General features: G+C 36.5%; 1 protein-coding gene across 1 annotated transcript in view; it reads right to left on the reverse strand.

The window, feature by feature from the left end:
• IL1RAPL1 (interleukin 1 receptor accessory protein like 1) overlaps positions 1-21,404 on the reverse strand; it is a 1,336,730-nt gene that overhangs the window by 14,109 nt on the left and 1,301,217 nt on the right. Inside the window, exon 9 of the mRNA XM_067722926.1 lies at positions 8,666-8,809. Coding sequence (XP_067579027.1) covers positions 8,666-8,809 — 144 coding nt within the window. The remainder of the gene's footprint in view (positions 1-8,665; positions 8,810-21,404) is intronic.

Genomic DNA, 21,404 nt, shown 5'->3' on the forward strand with positions numbered 1-21,404 from the left:
ATAATCTTTTTAATAAATGGTGTTGGGAAAACTGTCTATCCACATGCAAAAGAATAAAGTTGGGCCCCTATTTCACACCATTCACAAATTTTAATCTGAAATGGATTAAAGACTTAAATGTAATACTTGAAACCATAAAACTCCTAGGAGAAAACATAAGGAAAAACTCCTTAACATTAGTTTTGGCAACAATTCTTTGGCTATGACACAAAAAGCACAAGCAACAAAAGCAAAACTAAACAAGTGTGACTATATCAAAGTAAAAAGCTTCTGCACAGCAAAAGAAACAATCAATAAATAAACAGGCAAGTTACAGAATGGGAGAAAATATTTGCACACCATATATTAGATAAGGGGAGGGTTAATATCTAAAATATATAAGGAACTCATACAACTCAATAGCAAAAAGACATGTAGGACATACATACAATGGCCAAAAGGTGTATAAAAAGATGTTCAACATCACTAATCATCAAGAAGTGCAAATCAAAACCACAATGAGACCTCATCTCATACTTCTTAGGATGGCTATTATCAAAAAGACAAGGTAACAACTGTTGGCAAGGATGTAGAGAAAAGAGAACCCTTCTGCCCTGTTGGTGGGGATGTAAGTTGGTGCAGCCACTATGTAAAACAGCATGGAGATTCCTCATAAAATTAAAAATAGAAGTATCATATGATCCAGCAATCCCACTTCTGGGTATATATCCGAAGGAAACGAAACCACTCTCTCAAAGAGATATCTGTACCCCAGTGTTCACTGCAGAATTATTCACAATAGCCAAGACATGGAAACCACCTAAGTGTCCATCAACAGATGAATGGATAAAGAAAATGTGTATATGTGTGTGTGTGTGTATACATATATATAAAAATACATACACACACAGTAGAATATTATTTAGTAGAATATTATTCAGCCATAAAAATGAAGGAAACCTTCCATTTTATTTAGATGGACCTTGAGGTCATTACGCTTAAGTGAAACAAGTCAGACAGAGAAAGACAAATACTGCACGATCTCACTTACAATATGGAACTGAAAAAGCTGAATTCATAGAAACAGAGAGTAGAATGGTGGTTGTCAAGGGCTGGGGGCAGGGGAAAGGGGGAGATGTTGGTCAAAGTAAATGAACTTCCTGCTATGAGAAAAATAATTTCTAGGGATACATACACAGCTTGGTGAATATGGTTAACAATACTGCATTATATACTGGAGAGTTGCAGAGAATAGATCTTAGAAATCATTATGTGAGGTGATGGATATGTTAAGTAACATTATTGTGGCAATCATTTCACAATATATATGTGTATCAAATCATCACACTGTATACCTTAAACTTACACAATGTTACGTGTCAATTATATCTGAATAAAGCTGGGGGGAGAAAGAAAAACAAACAAACCAAAAACACCAAACCTAACCAATTAATTAGTTGCTTTGTTACTTTAAGTCAAACAATTAGTCCAGTAGAATTTTCTCCTTCAATTTACCGAATGAACTACTATGTTTTATAAAAAGATATATTTGAGGGGGAAAACGTTTAGACTCTGGAGAGTTAAGAAATAAAAATATGAATTAAAAATATTATTAAGAAATCTTGAAGAGAGAAGGAAAATATAGAACTGTGTAACAGGAATAAAAAAAAGTGGTTGGAAAAATGATAAATAAATATTTTCCTCTTTGACATATGAGAGGATATTAGTCAATTCTCTTCAAAAGGATTGAGAAGCCAAAGGATCCATGGATTTTTTAGAACAATAGAGCTTTTAAGAAAATGTAGACTGAAGACTCCCTTATCAAGATGAAGGTGGTGGCTATATTGGATGTGGGCTAGGAAAGAGATTTACTGACAATATAAATGGCTTGGGATTGACATTCAGGTCTTTGGGAGTTCTTAACCTTTAAACGCCTATTGAATGGTTGTCAGACGTTATTGGCAGGTGGCCACTTTCTTTTTTAAAATTTACTTTCAAATATTTATAAGTCACATATGTGAAATTGACTAGTGACAGAGGCCATTATTCAGCAAATGGATTACCAAAAGGAGACCCGGGTAGGGCCCAATGATGAACTGTGTATTTCATTTTAAAAGGCGATATTCTATGTTTGCATGTAGTATATTAGCACAGAATTATGCGATCATTAAAAACTAGCATTGACATAATCTGAATAAATAAGAGTTTTAAAAAAATTAAGTCATTTCTTTCTTGTATTTCAGATTTGCCTTCATATGCTTTTTTATATTTCCAACTAATAATTTTTCAATTAAAAACTCTGCAGAAACAGATGATAGATCTTTGAATAAAAAACATTAAGCATTGCCTTCCCTGGTGGCGCAGTGGTTGAGAGTCCGCCTGCCGGTGCAGGGGACGCGGGTTCGTGCCCCGGTCCGGGAGGATCCCATGTGCCGCAGAGCGGCTGGGCCCATGAGCCGTGGCCGCTGGGCCTGCAAGTCCGGAGCCTGTGCTCCGCAGCGGGAGAGGCCGCAGCAGTGAGAGGCCCGCGTACCGCCAACAAAACAAAACAAAACAAAACAAAACATTAAGCATTATTAATATTTTGATTTTGTGATTATTGAATGTCATTGTATTAATAAATTCCACTTTTCATGTCAATTCAGCCATGGTGGCATCTGACAATTATACTCGAAAATAAAGCTGATTGAGTTTTACACTTTGAAAATTTAACAATATTGTTCTAGTTTACATGTTTTACTACTTGGTACTTTTCTGGACTATTTGAATACATAGGAACTCAAAAAAGAGGTCCTTCTGCTCCCATAAATAAATAAATGTGATAAGGAATCTTGAATTCACAATGCTCTACAAGTTGTAAGTATTCACTAGTAAGTGCTCGTTACTCAAAGTGAAAAGGGCTGCAAAAATGATGTGCCTGAAGTACCATTTTAGTAAAGATGAAGGAGAAAATAACTAGACCTTGGGATTAAGAGGGGAATCTTTGTAAGTTAGGGGGATATATGAATTGTATATGAGACAGAGAAAGAGAAGGGAGGGAGAAGAGACAGGTAAGAAGGAAGAAAGGAAGGAAGGAAGGAAGGAAGGACTGCCTTTATACAAGCATTTAAACAAAAGTGGAAGGGAAACCCCAGTCAGAGGTATGGAGGGGCAAAGGATTCTGGTTGTTGTGATAACTGTATTTTTTTTTTAAATTATTCCAGCAAAGATGGTAGGATATTATGTTAGTGTATGTTCAGCTCTAGAGACAGTAGGTTGCCTTTATGAGGATGGTCAGCTAGCATTTAATTAGAATAAGGAAACACTCTAGAGCCACTACAAACACTTCAACTGTCTTTATTTCTGATCAAAAGTAGATGCTTCATTAATTAGCACAATGGATGTTAGAAATAAAGTTTCATTGCTAAAATTAGTGGCTTTTTACCAAGTATATAGTAGATCTTGGAAATGGACCCTCCATGTTGAAATCAGTGCTACTCAAGACATATGTAAAGGAAATCATAAATAAAACGAAAAGACAACCTACAGAATGGGAGAAAATATTTGCAAATGATGTAGCCGACAAGGGATTAATTTCCAAAATATACAAACAGCTCATAATCAAAAAAACAACCCAATCAAAAAATGGGCAGAAGATGTAAATAGACATTTCTTCAAAGACAACATGCAGGTGGCCAAAAGGCACATGAAAAAGTGCTCAACATCACTAATTATTAGAGAAATGCAAACCAAAACTACGAGGTACCACCTCCCATCTGTCAGAATGGCCATCATTAAAAATTCTACAAATAAATGCTAGAGAGGGTGTGGAGAAAAAGGAACCCTCCTACACTGTTGGTGGGAATGTAGTACAGCTACATAGAGAACACTATGGAGGTTCTTTAAAAAACTAAAAATAGAGTTGCCATATAATCCAGCAATCCCACTCCTGGGCATATATCCAGAGAAAACTCTAATTCAAAAAGATACATGCACCCCAATGTCCATTGCAGCACTATTTACAATAGCCAAGACATGGAAGCAACCTAAATGTCCATTGACAGATAAATGGATAAGGAAGATGTGGCGCGCACACACACACACACACACACACACACACACACACACACACACACACACAGTGGAATATTACTCAGCCATAAAAAGAACGAAATAATGCCATTTGCAGCAACATGGAAGGACCTAGAGATTAGCATACTAAATGAAGTAAGACAGAAAAAGACAAATATCATATGATACCGCTTATACCGCTAAAAAACATGATACAAATGAACTTAATTACAAAACAGAAATAGAGCCACAGACATAGAAAACAAACTTATGGTTACCAAAGAGTAAAGGGGGGGAGGAATAAATTAGGAGTTTGGGATTTACATATACACACTACTATGTATAAAATAAATAAACAACACGGATTTACTATGTAGCACAGGGAACTCTACTCAATATTTTGTAATAACCTATAAGGGAAAAGAATCTGAAAAAGAATTTTATTTATTTATTTATTTATAACTGAATCACTTTGCTCTATACCTGAAACGAACACAACATTGTAAATCAACTATTCTTCAATTAAAAAAAGACATATGGATAACATAACATCATTTAGAGACACATCCCACCCCTCAAGTATCTAGTGGGGTCAGTGGCCTGCCTCCTTAGGGAAACTGTTCCAGGCTTGATTCCAAATGGTCCTGTGTCCTGATGAAGAATTTTTTTTCATAAGTTCAAATTTATTTCAGAAAGAATGTAAAAAGTTACATGTAACAGAAAAGATGGTAAATATTAGAGAAATTTTTGAAAAAATGTAAGTATAAACATCTCGAATCATAACACCCTACAATGCTGTTTTCATGTTTAAATATTATCCTTCAGTTCTTATCTACATGGAGACATAGGGATGTGCAAAGCTGATGATCACAGTATACAAATCTTTTTGTTTTCTACTTTTCATTTAACAGCATGACATTTTTCTGTATCACTACCCAGTTAATGAAGAATATCCTTAGGTGTCTTTAGATGGTTAGCCTAATCTTGCCACTGGCATTGTCACATTTGCCTCAGGAGCAAGGTTTTTTGGGAACTCACACACAGATACACACACACTCACATGACACAGAGTTGGGACTTCTTCAAGTTTATAGGATAGGTTAAATGATTGTTTATTAATAAATGTATATGCAGCAGAATTTGTCCAAATTTTCTTTCACCATTTTGTGGAATCAAGGTGGTAGAGGAGTACTTTACCTTCTCCTACCCCTAACCATTATGGTTACCTCATTTACTCAAAGGGACCTGAGAATTATGTGTAACTGCATTGTCTTGGTCCATTCTCAATAGCTGTGTTTGTCCAAACACCAGCACCTCCTTTTAACTGGAACTATGCATGATCAGATTCCATGGGGGTGGCCAGGCTATAAATGTAAGTTGGGTCACCCTGTTACAGCAGTTGCTTTCTTAGCTAAGAAAACTTTCTGCTCTGGCAGGCAACATAGAGGCATGCTCTTTTTTTTTTTTTTTTCAGAGAATCACAGTACATTTGTACTTAGAAAGAGAAGTCTGGCTGAGTGTGGAGGATCAAATGGAGGGGAACAGAAAAAGGCTAAGAAGGTGGTGTAGGAGGTTTGCACAAGGCATTTGCAATGAAGACTGAGGGAATAGTCTATTTTCAGGAGGTACAATTAACTGACCATGATTACTAATTGGAAATGGCAGATGAGGAGGAAGTGAAGCAAATGAGGTAGAGGATGATACAAAGAACTGAGACGTAAAATGGAGGATGATAAGAAATGAGTGTGGGGGGTGCGTGACTCAAAAGCTGGGGTTGGGACCTATCATAGTGGAGAAAAGCAACAGGTTAGCAGAGAAAAAACGATAACAAGAGACTGGGAGAAGGACATTTAGATTTAGGAGTCATTTGTACACAAATGCAAGTGTAGACAGGGTTGTACATGTGATCCAAAAAGGTGGTGCTGCAGAATTAGAAGAGAAGTGCTAAGGCCTGAGTCTAGGGGAAACAATAAAATGCAAGGCTGTGTAGAGGGGAACAAGGAGTGATGTGAACAAACTAAGAGAGCAAAGCATCAATATGTTCCATCTTGGAAAAATAGAATCCTTTTGATATAGAACTGATACAGTCACGTAATGCCTGTTGCAATGACTTGAAAGGAACTGACTAAATGTGTCTAGATGCCAAACAGTCCATCTCCTAGTCTGATACAGTGATGGAAATTTGGGGGATTTGGAGTCGTTTAGACCTGGGTTTGAACTCTGTCTTCCTGGTTGTATAGCTCTCTATCAATAAAATAGTCAACACAGCCCTTGTCATTTAATACATAGTCAATAAATAGTCAGTGAATCTGTTATTATCAATCACCATAGTTCTGACATTACTTCAAAATATGAGGTAAACTTTCTTTCCCTCTTTTTCTTCACACTCTTTGCCTTTCCTTCCAAGAGCACTTTATGTATTCCCTTTTCAGGGGAGATAACATGGTAGCCAAGAATAAAGAAGACCGATCAACTTTGACTTTCAAATTACAGTTTTTGAAGCCAAGTCAAGAATATGAAAAGTTTGGGGTCTCTTAACAATTATCTCTTCTTTGGAAAAAGAAAGGACTTGTGGGAGAGCTAGGAAGAATGGGGATTTGATGATGTCAGAGAAATTTTTCAACAATGGAAGAGTAGATGTTTATTCAACCATAATAGCATGTGTAGATCCGGATCTAAGGGGATGAGACATAGGTTTAGAGGCAACTAAACTCTTCAGAATATTCTACCATTCAAAACACGACAAAAAATTATACTGGAAATTGATAGTTTCGGTGAAATCATTCATATCATTCAGAACACAAAATATGTTCAAAATAGATAAAGTGAGACTTGTTTAGGTAATCTGCTTTTTCAAATACCTTCTACTATGCTAACTGTGCAAGCAACAGCAGATCTTTAGGTTATATTGAACACACCAAAGTTTTAAAAAGCTAAAAACAATAGGGGCTCAGTGTCCAATAAAATAAAGGCTTTGTAAATAGACCTATATTCAAATCCCATCTTGGCCACTTACAATAATACTAGTGCTATCTTCTTTAGTAAGTTACTTAACCACTTACTTAACCACTTAACTGAGGCTTACTTAAGCCTCAGTTGCTTTATCAGTAAAATGGATATTATAACATTGACCTTAGATTTTTTTTTTGAGGCTTAGCAAAAATGATTTTAAGAATGCCTAGCACTTTGCTTGATTCTCACTCAACAACGACTCTGACGTTGGCAATTTTCTCATTTCTCTTTGAAGCAGTACTGAACAATAATTTGTATGAACAGGCAAGAAAGTTAGAAACAAAGAATAAATAGGCTAATCAGTACTTTAAAATAAAAAAAAAAACCCAACAAACAAACAGCTTTGCTGCAGCACAGACTTCACCCTGATGGGAAGGGGAGAAGGTTAAAAAGAGAGGAGTGTTAGGGATGCTGAATAAATGGCTCTTCTTCACAAGTCTGACAAAGTGACAAATAAATGTCATTTATTCCAGAGGCCCCTGGAAATGTGGTAGCATGGGCAATTGCTTTATTTTCCTTTGTACCAATTAGTGAAAAATGAACAGTCAATAAAAAGAGATTACAAAAATGATCAAGAAACTTTGACCATCTGTACAATTTATTGTCACTTCACATATGCTTCCTATATTGCAAGTCTATCTTATATTATGACTCACTTTCAAACGACCAAAAAAGGAAAAAAAAAAAAAAACTTTAGTCCTCTCATAGGTGGTTTATGGAACCCAATTGTAAGGACTCCAAATTCTTCTTAGATTGTACACATATTCATGACTGACCAGAGGCAAATAATACTTATGATTTCTACAAAAACAATATTTACTTATCCAACTTAAGTAAAAGTATTAGATTTATGAAAACAACTTGCTTGTACACTTTCCTATCTGTTGGTCCCCACTTGGAATAAAAATTAGCCTGTCTAAATATAGCTAAATAAACAGGATTGAAAAGACTGCTGGATGATTTCTAAAATATTTGGTACCAGTTTATTATAACTGACCAGTCTAAACAAGGAACAAATTGAGATTCACTTCAAACTGTTGGGCCAGGGAACACAATTAAAAGAGACACTCCTGGGCTTCCCTGGTGGCGCAGTGGTTGAGAGTCCACCTGCCGATGCAGGGGACACGGGTTCGTGCCCTGGTCCGGGAAGATTCCACATGCCGTGGAGCGGCTGGGACCGTAAGCCATGGCCGCTGAGCCTGCACTCCGCAACGGGAGAGGCCACAACAGTGAGAGGCCCACGTACCGCAAAAAAAAAAAAAAAAAAAGAGAGACACTCCTTACTTATACAGAAGTGAAGCTGGACTTTCAGTACTGATTACAAGGTGAGAGAAAATGAACACTCTGATAACACTCTAGTCAGTGTTTGTAATTCGCAAGTGCTGTTTGGAATACCATTCTAAAAAGAGTAGGTATTGCTTTACAATTTTCAGAGGAAAATACCTACTGGCTGCAAAGCATCACACATATAGTTCCATATAAAAGATGAATTTACAAACTGAACATTGAAAGACTGTAAGAGCTGCTGCAAATAGTTATTCAGGTAACTTTTCTTCCCCTCAGAAAAACAAAAGCAGGAAACAGAATATTCAGAAAGAACATTAAAAGAGGGAACTCATCTTACCTCCATCCAGCTCCTCAGCCCCAAAATGATTCCTATAGAAGAGCATGATTTCTATCTTGTAACACTTGTAGATGGTCACCAAACAAACAAGCAGCAGAAGGATAGCACCAAGCCCTCCAGCAAGTTCAACTGTATACATCAGCTCTAAAAAAAAAATTACAAGAGGGAATTATACCATATTCACATCCAAAATCATAAATTCAACTTGATTTCACAGTTTTGTGGATGAGATCAGATGCAGGTAATGGATTAACACAACCCCTTCCTTTTCTGCCTGAGAATTTGATCTTTTGATAACTTTCTAGCTGTTGCCTTGGTAACCAGATAAGGTAGTATGTGGTAGCTGTGTTTCTAAGAAACATTGCTTCTGGTAAAAATGAACCTATATTGGTAGATTGCATTTGGACTGAGAGAATTATAAATACCTGATTGGAAACTATAATTTTGGGCTTGCTGGGGTGCGAGTAACTCTTACACATAAACCCAACCCTTGTGGGAATCCTGCAAGCTATGCTCATGGAGTTGATAAAAGAAAAATCGGTTCCTGTGGTATGAAGCTTTTAAGCCAGGATGGTTTCTGAACTCACCCAATATGAATCTTGATCCTTCCCACCTGAGCTGTCACCTGGGAGTTGGGGCTGAGAGGAGATGAGGAGTCAAATAGCACAGTTCCTGAAGGGCAGTGCAGACTGTCGCATAGAGTGTTGGGTGGACCACCTAATGAATACTGTCTGCCGGCTCCTGTCAGAAGCAATAACACTTGTCCTGTAGCTTTCTGAATAGAGTGGTGTCAATGTGGCTGACCACGGTCTCGGAGGCTGAGTGCTAACTTGGGCTTAAGAAATAGGCTCTCGAGTGGATGTCACACCAGACTATGTTGGTAGTATTTTCCTTTCACTAAGCTACTTAAATTTTTTTTTTCTTATCCTTTCTTTCCGCTTTTACTTGGTATGTTACTACATTCTACCCAAAAGAGGAATTTTCCTGCCATTCACTGTATACAAGTTCTCTTATTCCTACTGAATGTTTATATTGCATAAAAAATGATCAGAAAATTTAAGGGATAAAATATTCACTTATTTTCTTCTCCTTTAGAGCTCATGAACATTGTAACAAATTCAATGATACTGATATTTAAACATTAAGCCAGAATGCACAGATTTTGAAACTCACTTTAACTGCCTATTTATACATGTTGACATTGATCATAATAGTCCAAATGTTATTGATGGGTATCCATTGTTCCCTGCAGTTGACAGCTACCTTGAAAAATACTAGTTGCCTTAATTACCATTAAAGATAAATATTCCTGAAATTATGGCTCTAAAATAATGGCATTTTTGATCCTGTAATTTACAATCCACTAATGGGTTATCTAATTTTGTAACATAGTCAGTGTAGTTTTAGACTGAGAACTTTAAAATAATCTATGGCTTTGCAGTGACAAGTACTCTTGGGTTACAAGATCACTCCTGAGATCTTACAAATAGGGTGAAATCATCATGGGTGCAATGTAGTATCAGTGATTAATAATCTGAAAAGTATGGCCATAATTTTCTCACAAGGACATGTTTGTGTGTGTGTGTGCTTGCATGTGATGTCACTTTTCCTGTGATGATTACAGAAAAAAAAAACCTCAGCCATAGTTCTCATTATCTAGTCCTTCATTTCTAATTCAACAGTTTAATAAAAAAAATACATATAAACTACTGTTTCATCAAGTGTATTTTTCTGCTCTTGTTAAAATTAAATAGGACACAGAAGAAAAACTTATAAAAAGTGATCGGAATTTATGAATTTAAGAAAGAAAAAATAAAGTGAGTTATTAAATCTTTTAGAGTCTAAGTGAATTAATACGAAGTGTGAAATACTAAAAAGTACCTCAAGGAAATTTATATATATTTTTATTTGTAAATATCAGACAGCTTTATCTGCTGAATCTTGTGAGGGACTACAACAAGAGAGTACTACAAAAGTACCAGGAATAAAATACAAAACCCAATTTAGTATAATGTTTTCCCACTACTATGTGAACAGAAAAGATTAGTGGGTAGGTAAGTCTGTGGGGTACACTGAGTCTTGTTCTCTCAGGATATCAGTTAAACTCCACCACACATAGAAGCCTGTATAAAACTCTAACTTATGCCCATAGGCTAATTTATATACCAGAAAAAATCTGATTTAAATTACACTGGATATAATGGGAAAGAGAAGCATTTGGACTATGGCTACTTTTTTTTTTTTAACATTTTTATTGGAGTATAATTGCTTTACAATGGTATGTTAGTTTCTGCTTTATAACAAAGTGAATCAGCTGTACACATACATATGTTCCCATATCTCTTCCCTCTTGTGTCTCCCTCCCTCCCACCCTCCCTATCCCACCCCTCTAGGTGGTCACGAAGCACCGAGCTGATCTCCCCGTGCTATGTGGCTGCTTCCCACTAGCTAGCTATTTTACATTTGGTAGTGTATATATTGGACTGTGGCTCCTTTTAATATTCATTCTGTTTTCTAATATAATGCATTACACACTTGGAATTCATCACTCTGAAATTTGTTGTGTGAGAAAAGAAATAAAAAAATAATGGAGAATGCTTAACTTCTACTCTCAAACACTGCTAGCAGAAGTGCCCAATGGTACTACTATATTAGAAAATTTTGAGTAGCCGCTAATAAAGTTAAATATGAATCTACCCTATGAACAGCAGTTACACTCCTACGTATTTACCCAAAGGAAATATAAGCAGATGTCTATAAGAAGACTTGTACAAGAATGTTCAGAGTAGTCTTATTCATAGTAACCACAGCTGGAAACAACTTAAATGTTCATTAACAGGATATGATGAACAAACTGTGTGTGACCGTGTGATATAATATACTCAGCAGTAAAAAGAATGAACTACTGCAACATGCATGAATCTCACAAAATTATGTTAGGTGAAGAAGGCCAGACACAAAGTAATACCTTCCGTATAATTCTATTTAAATGAAGTCCAAGAGCGGGCCAAAATAAACCTCAGGGATAGAAATCACAAAATGGATGCTTTGTGGATGGGTGATGGGAAATTTTATTGGGAAGGGGAAAGAGGGAACATAATGGGGTAAAAAACAACAACAACAACAACAACAACAAAAAACCTCTGTGTCTTTTTTCAGGTGTAGATACAAGTATTGATATATACTTTTGTCAAAACTCATTGACCTAAACACTTACGATCTACGTGTTTTATCTTACGTTAATTGTACTTCAATTCTTTAAAAATTTGATTTTTTTTAAAAAAAGAGTCATTGTAAGTTCTAACCCAAGGGCTATGTGGGAAGGAGCTGTAAGGAAAGCTGCGAGTCAGGACAGCTGCTTTGCTCTAGATAAGTGCCCAGGCAGAGAATGGTTCTTTCACGGTGCCCCTAAGCACATCCTTTGATTCTGGAACCATGGCACTGGGCCTGGGCATCTAGCATGCCTTACACACCCGTATCTCATTGAATAGCTTTTAGAACAATCAAAAACTATGCCTGAAATATAATTCTATTAATCCAGTAAGCAGCATTCTCATTTTCTTCAAATGCTATTTGTAACACTGGTCTCTACACACATTTTTTTTAACTTCTAAAAACTGAATATGTGTAAGAGAAAAATTTTATGACAGTTAAGTCTTTTTTGTTTTCAGAAAAGTAGTTGCCCAAATGTGAATTATTCCCATTGCTAGATGTCATGAGCCACTCAAAAAACTGTATATACTACCTTGAATACACTATTTATTAGGCTAACCAATAATACTGTCTAAAATGTAATGAGAAAAAGAGAGCAGGGTTGATGAGGCTTAGCAATTACAGAAATGGTCTTGTGTCACATGAATACCTCCTTTAAGGTACAAACATATGAAAACTTACATATACCTAGAGTGTGAGCAATAACGCTAGAAAAATTCTTCTGAGCCATATGATAGTCATTTTCTTAATACGAGGGATACCCAAAACTAGACCAAGAAACAGCATTTACAAAGAGCTAACTTATTCTGAGATCTTGACAGTATCTCGGATTTCCCCCAGAAACCTCCATAGTATTACGTGGAGAAGCACGGTGTGCTTATAACAAACTTGTAAGTCGGAAAAGAAATGTGTCTTTCCCCACAGTCCACACAATAGTGCTTGCTCCTCAGTTAGTACGTTATTTTTATAGCGTAAAGACTAATACACCTGCCTTCATATTATAAATGCGTGCAGGTTAAAAATTTTTCCATTGAAAATTTTTCCATTGGTTTATATAGCATGTGTAAATTCTCCCAAAGAAAATGGTGCATTAGATTCAGTTTCCACATTCTTTTGCTCCAAGCTGGACACATTCATTAATATGAGTGCCAGCCATTACTGCTTATACATTAGGTCAGGACAAAATTACTAGGGGTTAAATTCTGTTACTGTTAAAAGAAATGATTGGGGCTCACTGCTGTATTTTATCTTTACATTACAATGTGAATGGTGTTGCCCCAGCAAATGTCATTTCCTTTTGAAATGGGATCTGCTTTTCAGCTCAAGTTCAAGCTGCCTGGAGTGGCAGCATTTAAAAAATAAAGATTCCATTTCAGCACAATTCAACATCAGAGGATGGAAAGAGAAAGTGCAAACCTTTAAAAATCTGTTTAGCCTTTGTGCTATTTTGTTAAAATGATAGACTCTGCCCCCTTTAAGGGACTGAGACTGAATATTGAAAATTGTAAAGCAAAATCGCTGGGCAAAACCTAAGGGAAACCGGCATTTGGTTAAACACAACAAATGAACAAGTGCCAAAGAGTTACATTTAAGGGCACAAGCAGTCATTTAGTTACAGGCAATTAACAATAGTCTGTGGAAAGCTCCAGTATGGGCTAAGGGAAAACACATTGATTATTGCTGCAGTAGTAGACTGCTTTCGGAATAAATTGCTTCAATTTAAAACTAGATTTGCTACAAGCATTTTGAGCAATGACTACAATTTTTTCTTATCAAGACAGCTGGACCAAGCAACCCTTTAAAAGAAACAGCTAATTAAAATAAAGCGCATGCCATCCCCTAGTATATTGGATTACACTGCAAATAATAAACGCATTTGGTTTACACTAATCTTGCTGCAATTACCTAGTATAGTTTGGAATCCTATTTTTTTAAATTGGCTTGTATTTAGTGTTGTTTGCAAACTTTTTCTGCTAGGTATCTTTAAAGAGGTACAGATGTTAACAGAGTTAAACCAAAGTTTATATGTAATTGTGTTTTTTTAATTAAAAAAAAAATATTTATTTATTTATTTATTTATTTGGCTGCACCAGGTCTTAGTTGCGGCAGGCAGAATCTTTTAGTTGTGGCACGTGGGATCTAGTTCCCTGACCAGGGATCAAACCTGGTCCCCCTGCATTGGGAGCGTGGAGACTTAACCGCTGGACCACCAGGGAAATCCCTATATGTAATTTTGAACTCTTCACTTGGAGTATTCATTTTGTATCTCTGTCTATATTTATATATATAATCTTGTTTAAAGTATAACTGAAGACTTTAGGTGGCTTATTCTTATATAGTTTATCCTAAAATTGCCTCATTCGTTACATAAAGTCCTTTGAAATGCTCTGCCCTGATTTATATGCAGTAAAATGCAAGTTGGTGGGGGAAATGCATGATAGATAATATAATGATCCCAGTTTATTCATTAGCGTCACCAAGTACATTTCTTCTTCTTTCACTGTGTTATAAAGAGCTAAACTTTATAAGGATTTATCCATCCACATAAATTCATATGCATATTTTTTTCTCTGGAGCAGTATAACTTATTTGTTCCTGGCAGGAGGATAATTATGCTCAGCCTACAAAGATATTCAACTCAATTCTACAATACATCAATGCAATTTAGAAGCAGTTATAATGTTTTTTTTTGGTAACACATTAAGAAGCTGAATTGCTATTCACATAATAGCAAGAAAATGTTTTCAGAAAGTATAAACTGGTATGTAAAGATAGTAGTTTTGCTCTTGCAAAAGTGCTTTTTGGAACAAGGAAATGTATACATAATAATAATAATAATAATAATAATAATAATAAATGAAAGTGGTCTCTGAATTTAACAATGTGATCTGTGCAACCAAACATTTGGGCAAAAGGTTACCTTCCAAGTAGTATATTTTGCAGTTTTGGAAAGAGGTTTTCAGCCAAAGTATCAAATTAACTTTAACTTACTGTCAATTAAGAATGCAAATATGGTGGATGAAGCTAGAGACTGTCATACAGAGTGAAGTAAGTCAGAAAGAGAAAAACAAATATCATATATTAACGCATATATGTGGAACCTAGAAAAATGGTACAGATGACCCGGTTTGCAGGGCAGAAACTGAGACACAGATGTATAGAACAAATGTATGGACACCAAGGGGCAAAAGTGGCAGAGGGGGGTGGTGGTGGTGTGATGAATTGGGAAATTGGGATTGACATATATACACTAATATGTATAAAATGGATTACTAATAAGAAACTGCTGTATAAAAAAATAAATAAAATAAAATTCAAAAAAGAATAAAAGAATGCAAATATGGTATTGGCTGGGACCCATGATTAGGGCCTAGTTAGACTAAGCTCCCATAAGCCCTTGGATCTGAAATGTTACACATTAATAAACTATTAAAACAAAAAATTAAATGAAAGACTAGATGGAAAAAATGCATCATTCCTTATACAGTTAGCTAGAGCCTACCCTTGGAATGTCTTTTTTCTCTCCCCAACCAGATAGGAAGGGTGCTAAGTTTTGTTTTATATTTTTTTCTATGAAGTAGGGAATATTCATAAGTGGTATGTTTTTTTTTTTTATTATTTGGCTGCACTGGGTCTTAGTTGGGGCAGGTGAGCTCCTTAGTTGCGGCTCGCTGGCTCCTTAGTTGTGGCACGGGGGCTCCCTAGTTGTGGCACGTGGGCTCCTAGTTGTGGCACATGGGATACTTAGTTGTGGCATGCGGACTCTTAGTTGTGGCATGCATGTGGGATCTAGTTCCCTGACCAGGGATCGAAACTGGGCCCCCTGCGTTGGGAGCGTGGAGTCTTAACCACTGTGCCACCAGGGAAGTCCCAAGTGGCATGTATTAAAAGACAATTTAAAATAATGACAGTAATCAAATAAAACATGAATCCATGAGTTTATATTAATTATAAACAAATTAATAAAAAGGAAAGCTCTCCTTTAGGGCAGAATGCCAACTGGCAAATACAGAAGGAATAATAGAGTTAGAAATCACCATTTTTCCACCATCCTAATAATAATTGACTCAGGCAAGAATTATCAACAGAGGCTAAAGTTAATGGGTGAAAGATTGATGAGGTAGGATATTCCTACTGTCTTAAAGTACCTCCCTACTGATTATTTATTAATGATTAAGGGAGAAATCTTAAGGAAGTGACCAAAATTAGCATTACCAGTAATGGGACAAATTGACATCGTGTACCTCCTGATGTAATGCATTAAGAAGGTATAATATCATCTATGCAGTACTCCAGCCACATATAAGTAAATATCCTAAAAAGGAGTAAAAAATAAAATCTGGTTTCTATTCTTTGAAAATGTCAATGCCATGAAAGACAAAGAAAGGTTGAGGAACAATCCCAGATTAAAAGAGACTAAAAAGACTTGAAAACTAAATGGATTGCATAATTCTGGATGGAAAATGTGGTAAAAGGATATTATGGGAATACCCTTTGAAATATGAATATAGACTACATATTAGTGAATAGCATTCTATCATTTTCAATTCTCCTAAATTTGATAAATATACTCTGGTCTTATCAGAAAATATCCTTGTTTTTAGGAAGATTCATGTTGAAGAATCTAGTCATGATGTCTGCAATTTACTCTCATGTGGTTCAGCAATAATATGTGTTTGTATACATAGTGTAGCTCTATCTTTTTATTTACCTAACTAGATGAAGAGAGATAAGGCAAATGTGGCAAATGTTAATAACTGGTGAATCTAGTTGGAGAGGCTATATGGAAATTACGGTAAGATCACAATATTGCAAGTGTTATTGTAATTTGAGAATATTTTGGGTTGATTATTTTGGATTAAAGTTATTCACAACTATTCTATTATAATCTTTGCAAAGCCTTCAGTTTAATCTTCCAAAAACATGTCCTCATCTTGGAATTTTCTTCAGTAATTGTTAGCTGATTTACATTGCTCATGGGAAAAAGTCCAAACCCCTTGTGTTGGCATTCAAGGTCCTTCACTCCTTTAATTGAAGCAGCTGATTAACCTCCAGCAGGAATTATCCCTCCAATGTGAATTGAATTTGACATATGTTTTCCCAATTCTGTACCAACCTAGAATTTCTTTCCATTTATCAAAACCCTACCAATCCTGCAAGGCAAGGCTAAGATCTGTACTTTCAGTGAAGCTTTTCCAACTAAAAGCAATTTGTCTCCTTAGAACCTGTATTTTCTGTAGCTTTTTTGATGACTTATCATACTGTATTATACCACTAAGTGTTGTTCATGGTTTTACATGATAAACAATTGCTTTACCTTAGGGCCTCCCACTTTGCTTCTTCAAGTCTTTGTTCATAGAACACTTTTGCAACTCGGTCCACTGACCACTCATTCCAAGTCACTAACCTGTGGCTGTATCCACTTTCCTTTCTCTATTTTTCACTATAGAATTTATCATTATAGAACATAGTATTTAATTTTCTTATTAATATATTTATTATCTATTGTCTATCTCCTCCCACTGGAACTTAAATTCCATCAGGGCAAGTTTTTTTGGTCTATTTTGTTCATATTTTTTAACTGATTCTCTCTCAAGTGCCTTGAAAACTATCCGACACATAGTAGGAGCTCAATGAATATTTGAATAAATGGATGACTGGATAAGAACAAATGTACTTTTCTAATGAAAAGTTAGATTTTTGTGCATTCCCACTCTAAAATGACAAGAATATCTCTGTGAGCCATTTTTCCAGACAATGTGTCATGAGGTTCAAGCAACTGATGGGGTATAATTATTAATACACAGGCTATTAGTTTGATGATAAAACTTCATTCTATAGAAAAGTGGTCAACTTCACAGTACAGATTTAAAAAGGATTCTTTCATCCATAAATCCAATGACAACATACATAATCTTTATAGACTTAAAGAATGAGGAAAGTATTGTTTTACATCTTTGATATTATTACTCATTTTTGTCTTTTCACTCACTCATTCACTTTCTTTTTGTTTTGTAAGTGCGTTAAATGTACCAGGTGTAGTGCTTTGGGTTCTAGTGATAAAATGATGGATGGAATATGCTCCTTGCCTTAAAGGAGCTTATGTGTAGTTGTAGAGTCAGGCATGCAAGGAAATATTTAAAAACAAAATAATAAGAGCTAATATTTATTGTGCGCCTAAGTGTCACTCTGCTAGGCTTTTTATATGGGTGTAAAAAATGCTCTACTATAAGAATAATAACCAAGGACCGGGTGAGCAACTCACTCAGGGTGTTTGTGTGTGTATTTATGTTTCTGTTGGGGGATCTTAGAGATAGGGATCAGACACTATGTGGCACAGTACAGGACAGTGGCTGCAAAGGAGTTTGGCAAGTAGTTTGGTGTGGAGTACGGGGAAAGCAAGTGGATGGTGTGATGGGTGATGGTAGGCAAATTCATGCTCTGATTTCTCAGCTAGAATATATTTATCTTTTTTTTTTCCTTTTCCAAGCAGCTAGCATGCACCTTGAAAATAAATATTTGTTTGAAGGATTCATGGTATCAATTAAGTCAGGTTTCTTAAAATTAGGTCAGAAAAATAGGACAATGATTCTCCCTAGTGGAAAACTGACATATATTTTCAAAATGTACCATATGGTATTACTAACACAGACAGAGCTTTATCTCTGAAAACATTTCCCCTTTGGATTCTGAAAGCAATGTTTGAAATAGGTCTATCCAAAGACCATAATGTGGTCTGTACACAGACTATTAGGTTTTTGCACACACAGACACATACAAAGTATTCAGATGGGGCCTCCGTCATCTTAGATCTCGTACAACTTAGCATGATGGGGAGAAGCCAGACAAAGAAAGATACTGCTATAATAAACAACTAAATGGGCCTCGAGTGACCAGCTTAGAAGACAGGGCCATTGTATATCAAGGTGTCAAACCTCACTGATGACTAAAAGAAAACCTCTTAGAAGAAAAAGTATTTGTTTTACCTCTACTAGGAATTTCCTTTTCAACATGTCATACAAATAGACAGTCACAGATGGAATGTTACAAAACGCCTCTGGAGAGAAAATTGTCAGAGGGAAGGTGGCATTGCCATTTTACTCCTTTTTGTTAAGGGCTGCAGTGTTTATCCTAAAAGCAATCCTCCACCAGAGGATATGTAGTCACAGTTAAAAGAATTTGGTCTTCCACTGGGAATGCTTTGGACTGGCCAAAGAACCCAGAACATCTGGACTGCTTAGATAACCAATAGAAGGAACCATGCTCTCGACAGAAACACTGAACACTTCTAAAAAAAATCGTATGATGATCTGTAGTATAGTCAGTATATTCAGTTGTTAAAAATCGATTTATAAAATATTTTACACATGTAAAAACGGAGTTATTGCAATATACAGAATGGGATGCTTTGATAAACTTTAGAATTTTATGTTATTATTATAATTTTCTTCCCTTAAGATTTTAACTTATTTCATAATTATTGAGAGCATTAGGATAAAACGTGTTCAGCAAAAGCTGTTTCTCTCATGAGACAAGTTTCATTCAAAATCTTGGTGAGGGCTTCCCTGGTGGCGCAGTGGTTGAGAGTCTGCCTGCCGATGCAGGGGACGTGGGTTCGTGCCCCGGTCCGGGAAGATCCCACATGCCGCGGAGCGGCTGGGCCCGTGAGCCATGGCTGCTGAGCCTGCGCGTCCGGAGCCTGTGCTCCGCAACGGGAGAGGCCACAACAGTGAGAGGCCCGCGTACCGCAAAAAAAAAAAAAAAAAGAAAAAATCTTGGTGATTCCACAGAGCTAGAGATTATTAAGGCAAAAACAATAATAAAACCGTATGCTGGATCATTTCCCTCAAAGGACATAACAGAAAAATCCATTTCTTATCCCTTTTGAATCTTTTTTGACCACTCTCTGTTTTCTGAAAACATAAAAATGTTGAGGAAAATAGTGGTAAGTTTGCCTTCCTTTCTCATTTTGTAAAGAGATACTCATCAAGAATTTATCAACATTTAAGTTTTTTCTTTTTCTCCCATCAACCCTCTATGAAGGAATAGGCATGCTTTGGGAACTATCAATGGCAGAACCTACCATTCCTTGATTCCTCCTAAGGGAACAGTAAAAAGTTCCTTAAGCCACGACAAAGTTGAGAATAAAGTGGGTGGCTCATATGTTTTAGTGGCCTGTGTTGTCAGGATATATGAAAAGTCTGTCCTCAATAATGAATTCTCTTTTACCAAAACAGCGATAACACTGCCCTGCTTCACAAAGAGTAAGGCACTATCTTATTGTCTCACTCTATGTATTGATTTTTGGTGTGTGAAAATTAGCAGTGGTTTGAGAAAATGCAAAAGTCAAGGTGTCCCCTAACATGCAATGTTTTCTAATACAGACAGATATAAAGTGGAAGCAAGAATACATTCAAGGAAACAGATTTTTTTTTTTTTTTTTTGCAGTATGCAGGCCTCTCACTGTTGTGGCCTCTCCCGTTGCGGAGCACAGGCTCCGGACGCGCAGGCTCAGCGGCCATGGCTCACAGGCCCAGCCGCTCCGCGGCATGTGGGATCTTCCCGGACCGGGGCACGAACCCGTGTCCCCTGCATCGGCAGGCGGACTCTCAATCACTGCACCACCAGGGAAGCCCAAGGAAACATATTTTAACATACTTTTAAAATGTGGAAATAACTTGATTTTATAGCAAACAGATTAATGGTAGGTTTCCTGTAAGAATTTTAAAATTCTTCAGACTGTATCAAAATACATTTATTTTTTCTCACCTTTTTTCCTGACTCTATAAAATATGTTTACTGTAAAAATTTTGAAAATCATATAACAATAAGAAAAAGAAATTAAAGGTCACATGGAATCAGACTGCCCTGAGATAACCACTATTACTACTTCAGTTAAAATTTTTTTAAATGCATCTCTTTCTAGTGTATTAGGTTTCAATTGAACTTAACAGGGGCAAGTGACCTATAGTTTTACATGCTAACACTTCAAAATAGCTTATATTTTGCCTTTTACTCTGGACAGTTTGGAATAGAGTTATCCAAGGTGGTTTATAATCTGTGTTTTGCTAAGAGCCCTTATGGCAAACTCTTTAGCCTAATTAATTTTTCATTCACCTGTCTGTTTACCCAATCATCATTTATAGATGCCTAGTTCAGCCAGGCAAGTCTAGCAGGAATTATTTAACACCAATAGGGAGTTTTTCTCTATATAAATAATAACCATGTTTTTTTGCAACAGTTTACAAACATTCCCTGAAAAAGCAGGTTAAAACATAATCCCGGGGCTTCCCTGGTGGCGCAGTGGTTGAGAATCTGCCTGCCAATGCAGGGGACACGGGTCCAAGCCCTGGTCTGGGAGGATCCCACTTGCCACGGAGCAACTAGGCCCGTGAGCCACAACTACTGAGCCTGTGCGCCTGGAGCCTGTGCTCCGTAACAAGAGAGGCCACGATAGTGAGAGGCCCGCACGCTGCGATGAAGAGTGGCCCCCGCCTGCTGCAACTAGAGAAATCCCTCGCACAGA

Source organism: Pseudorca crassidens, chromosome X (genome assembly GCF_039906515.1).
Source record: "Pseudorca crassidens isolate mPseCra1 chromosome X, mPseCra1.hap1, whole genome shotgun sequence".
Taxonomy (NCBI): Eukaryota; Metazoa; Chordata; class Mammalia; order Artiodactyla; family Delphinidae; genus Pseudorca; species Pseudorca crassidens.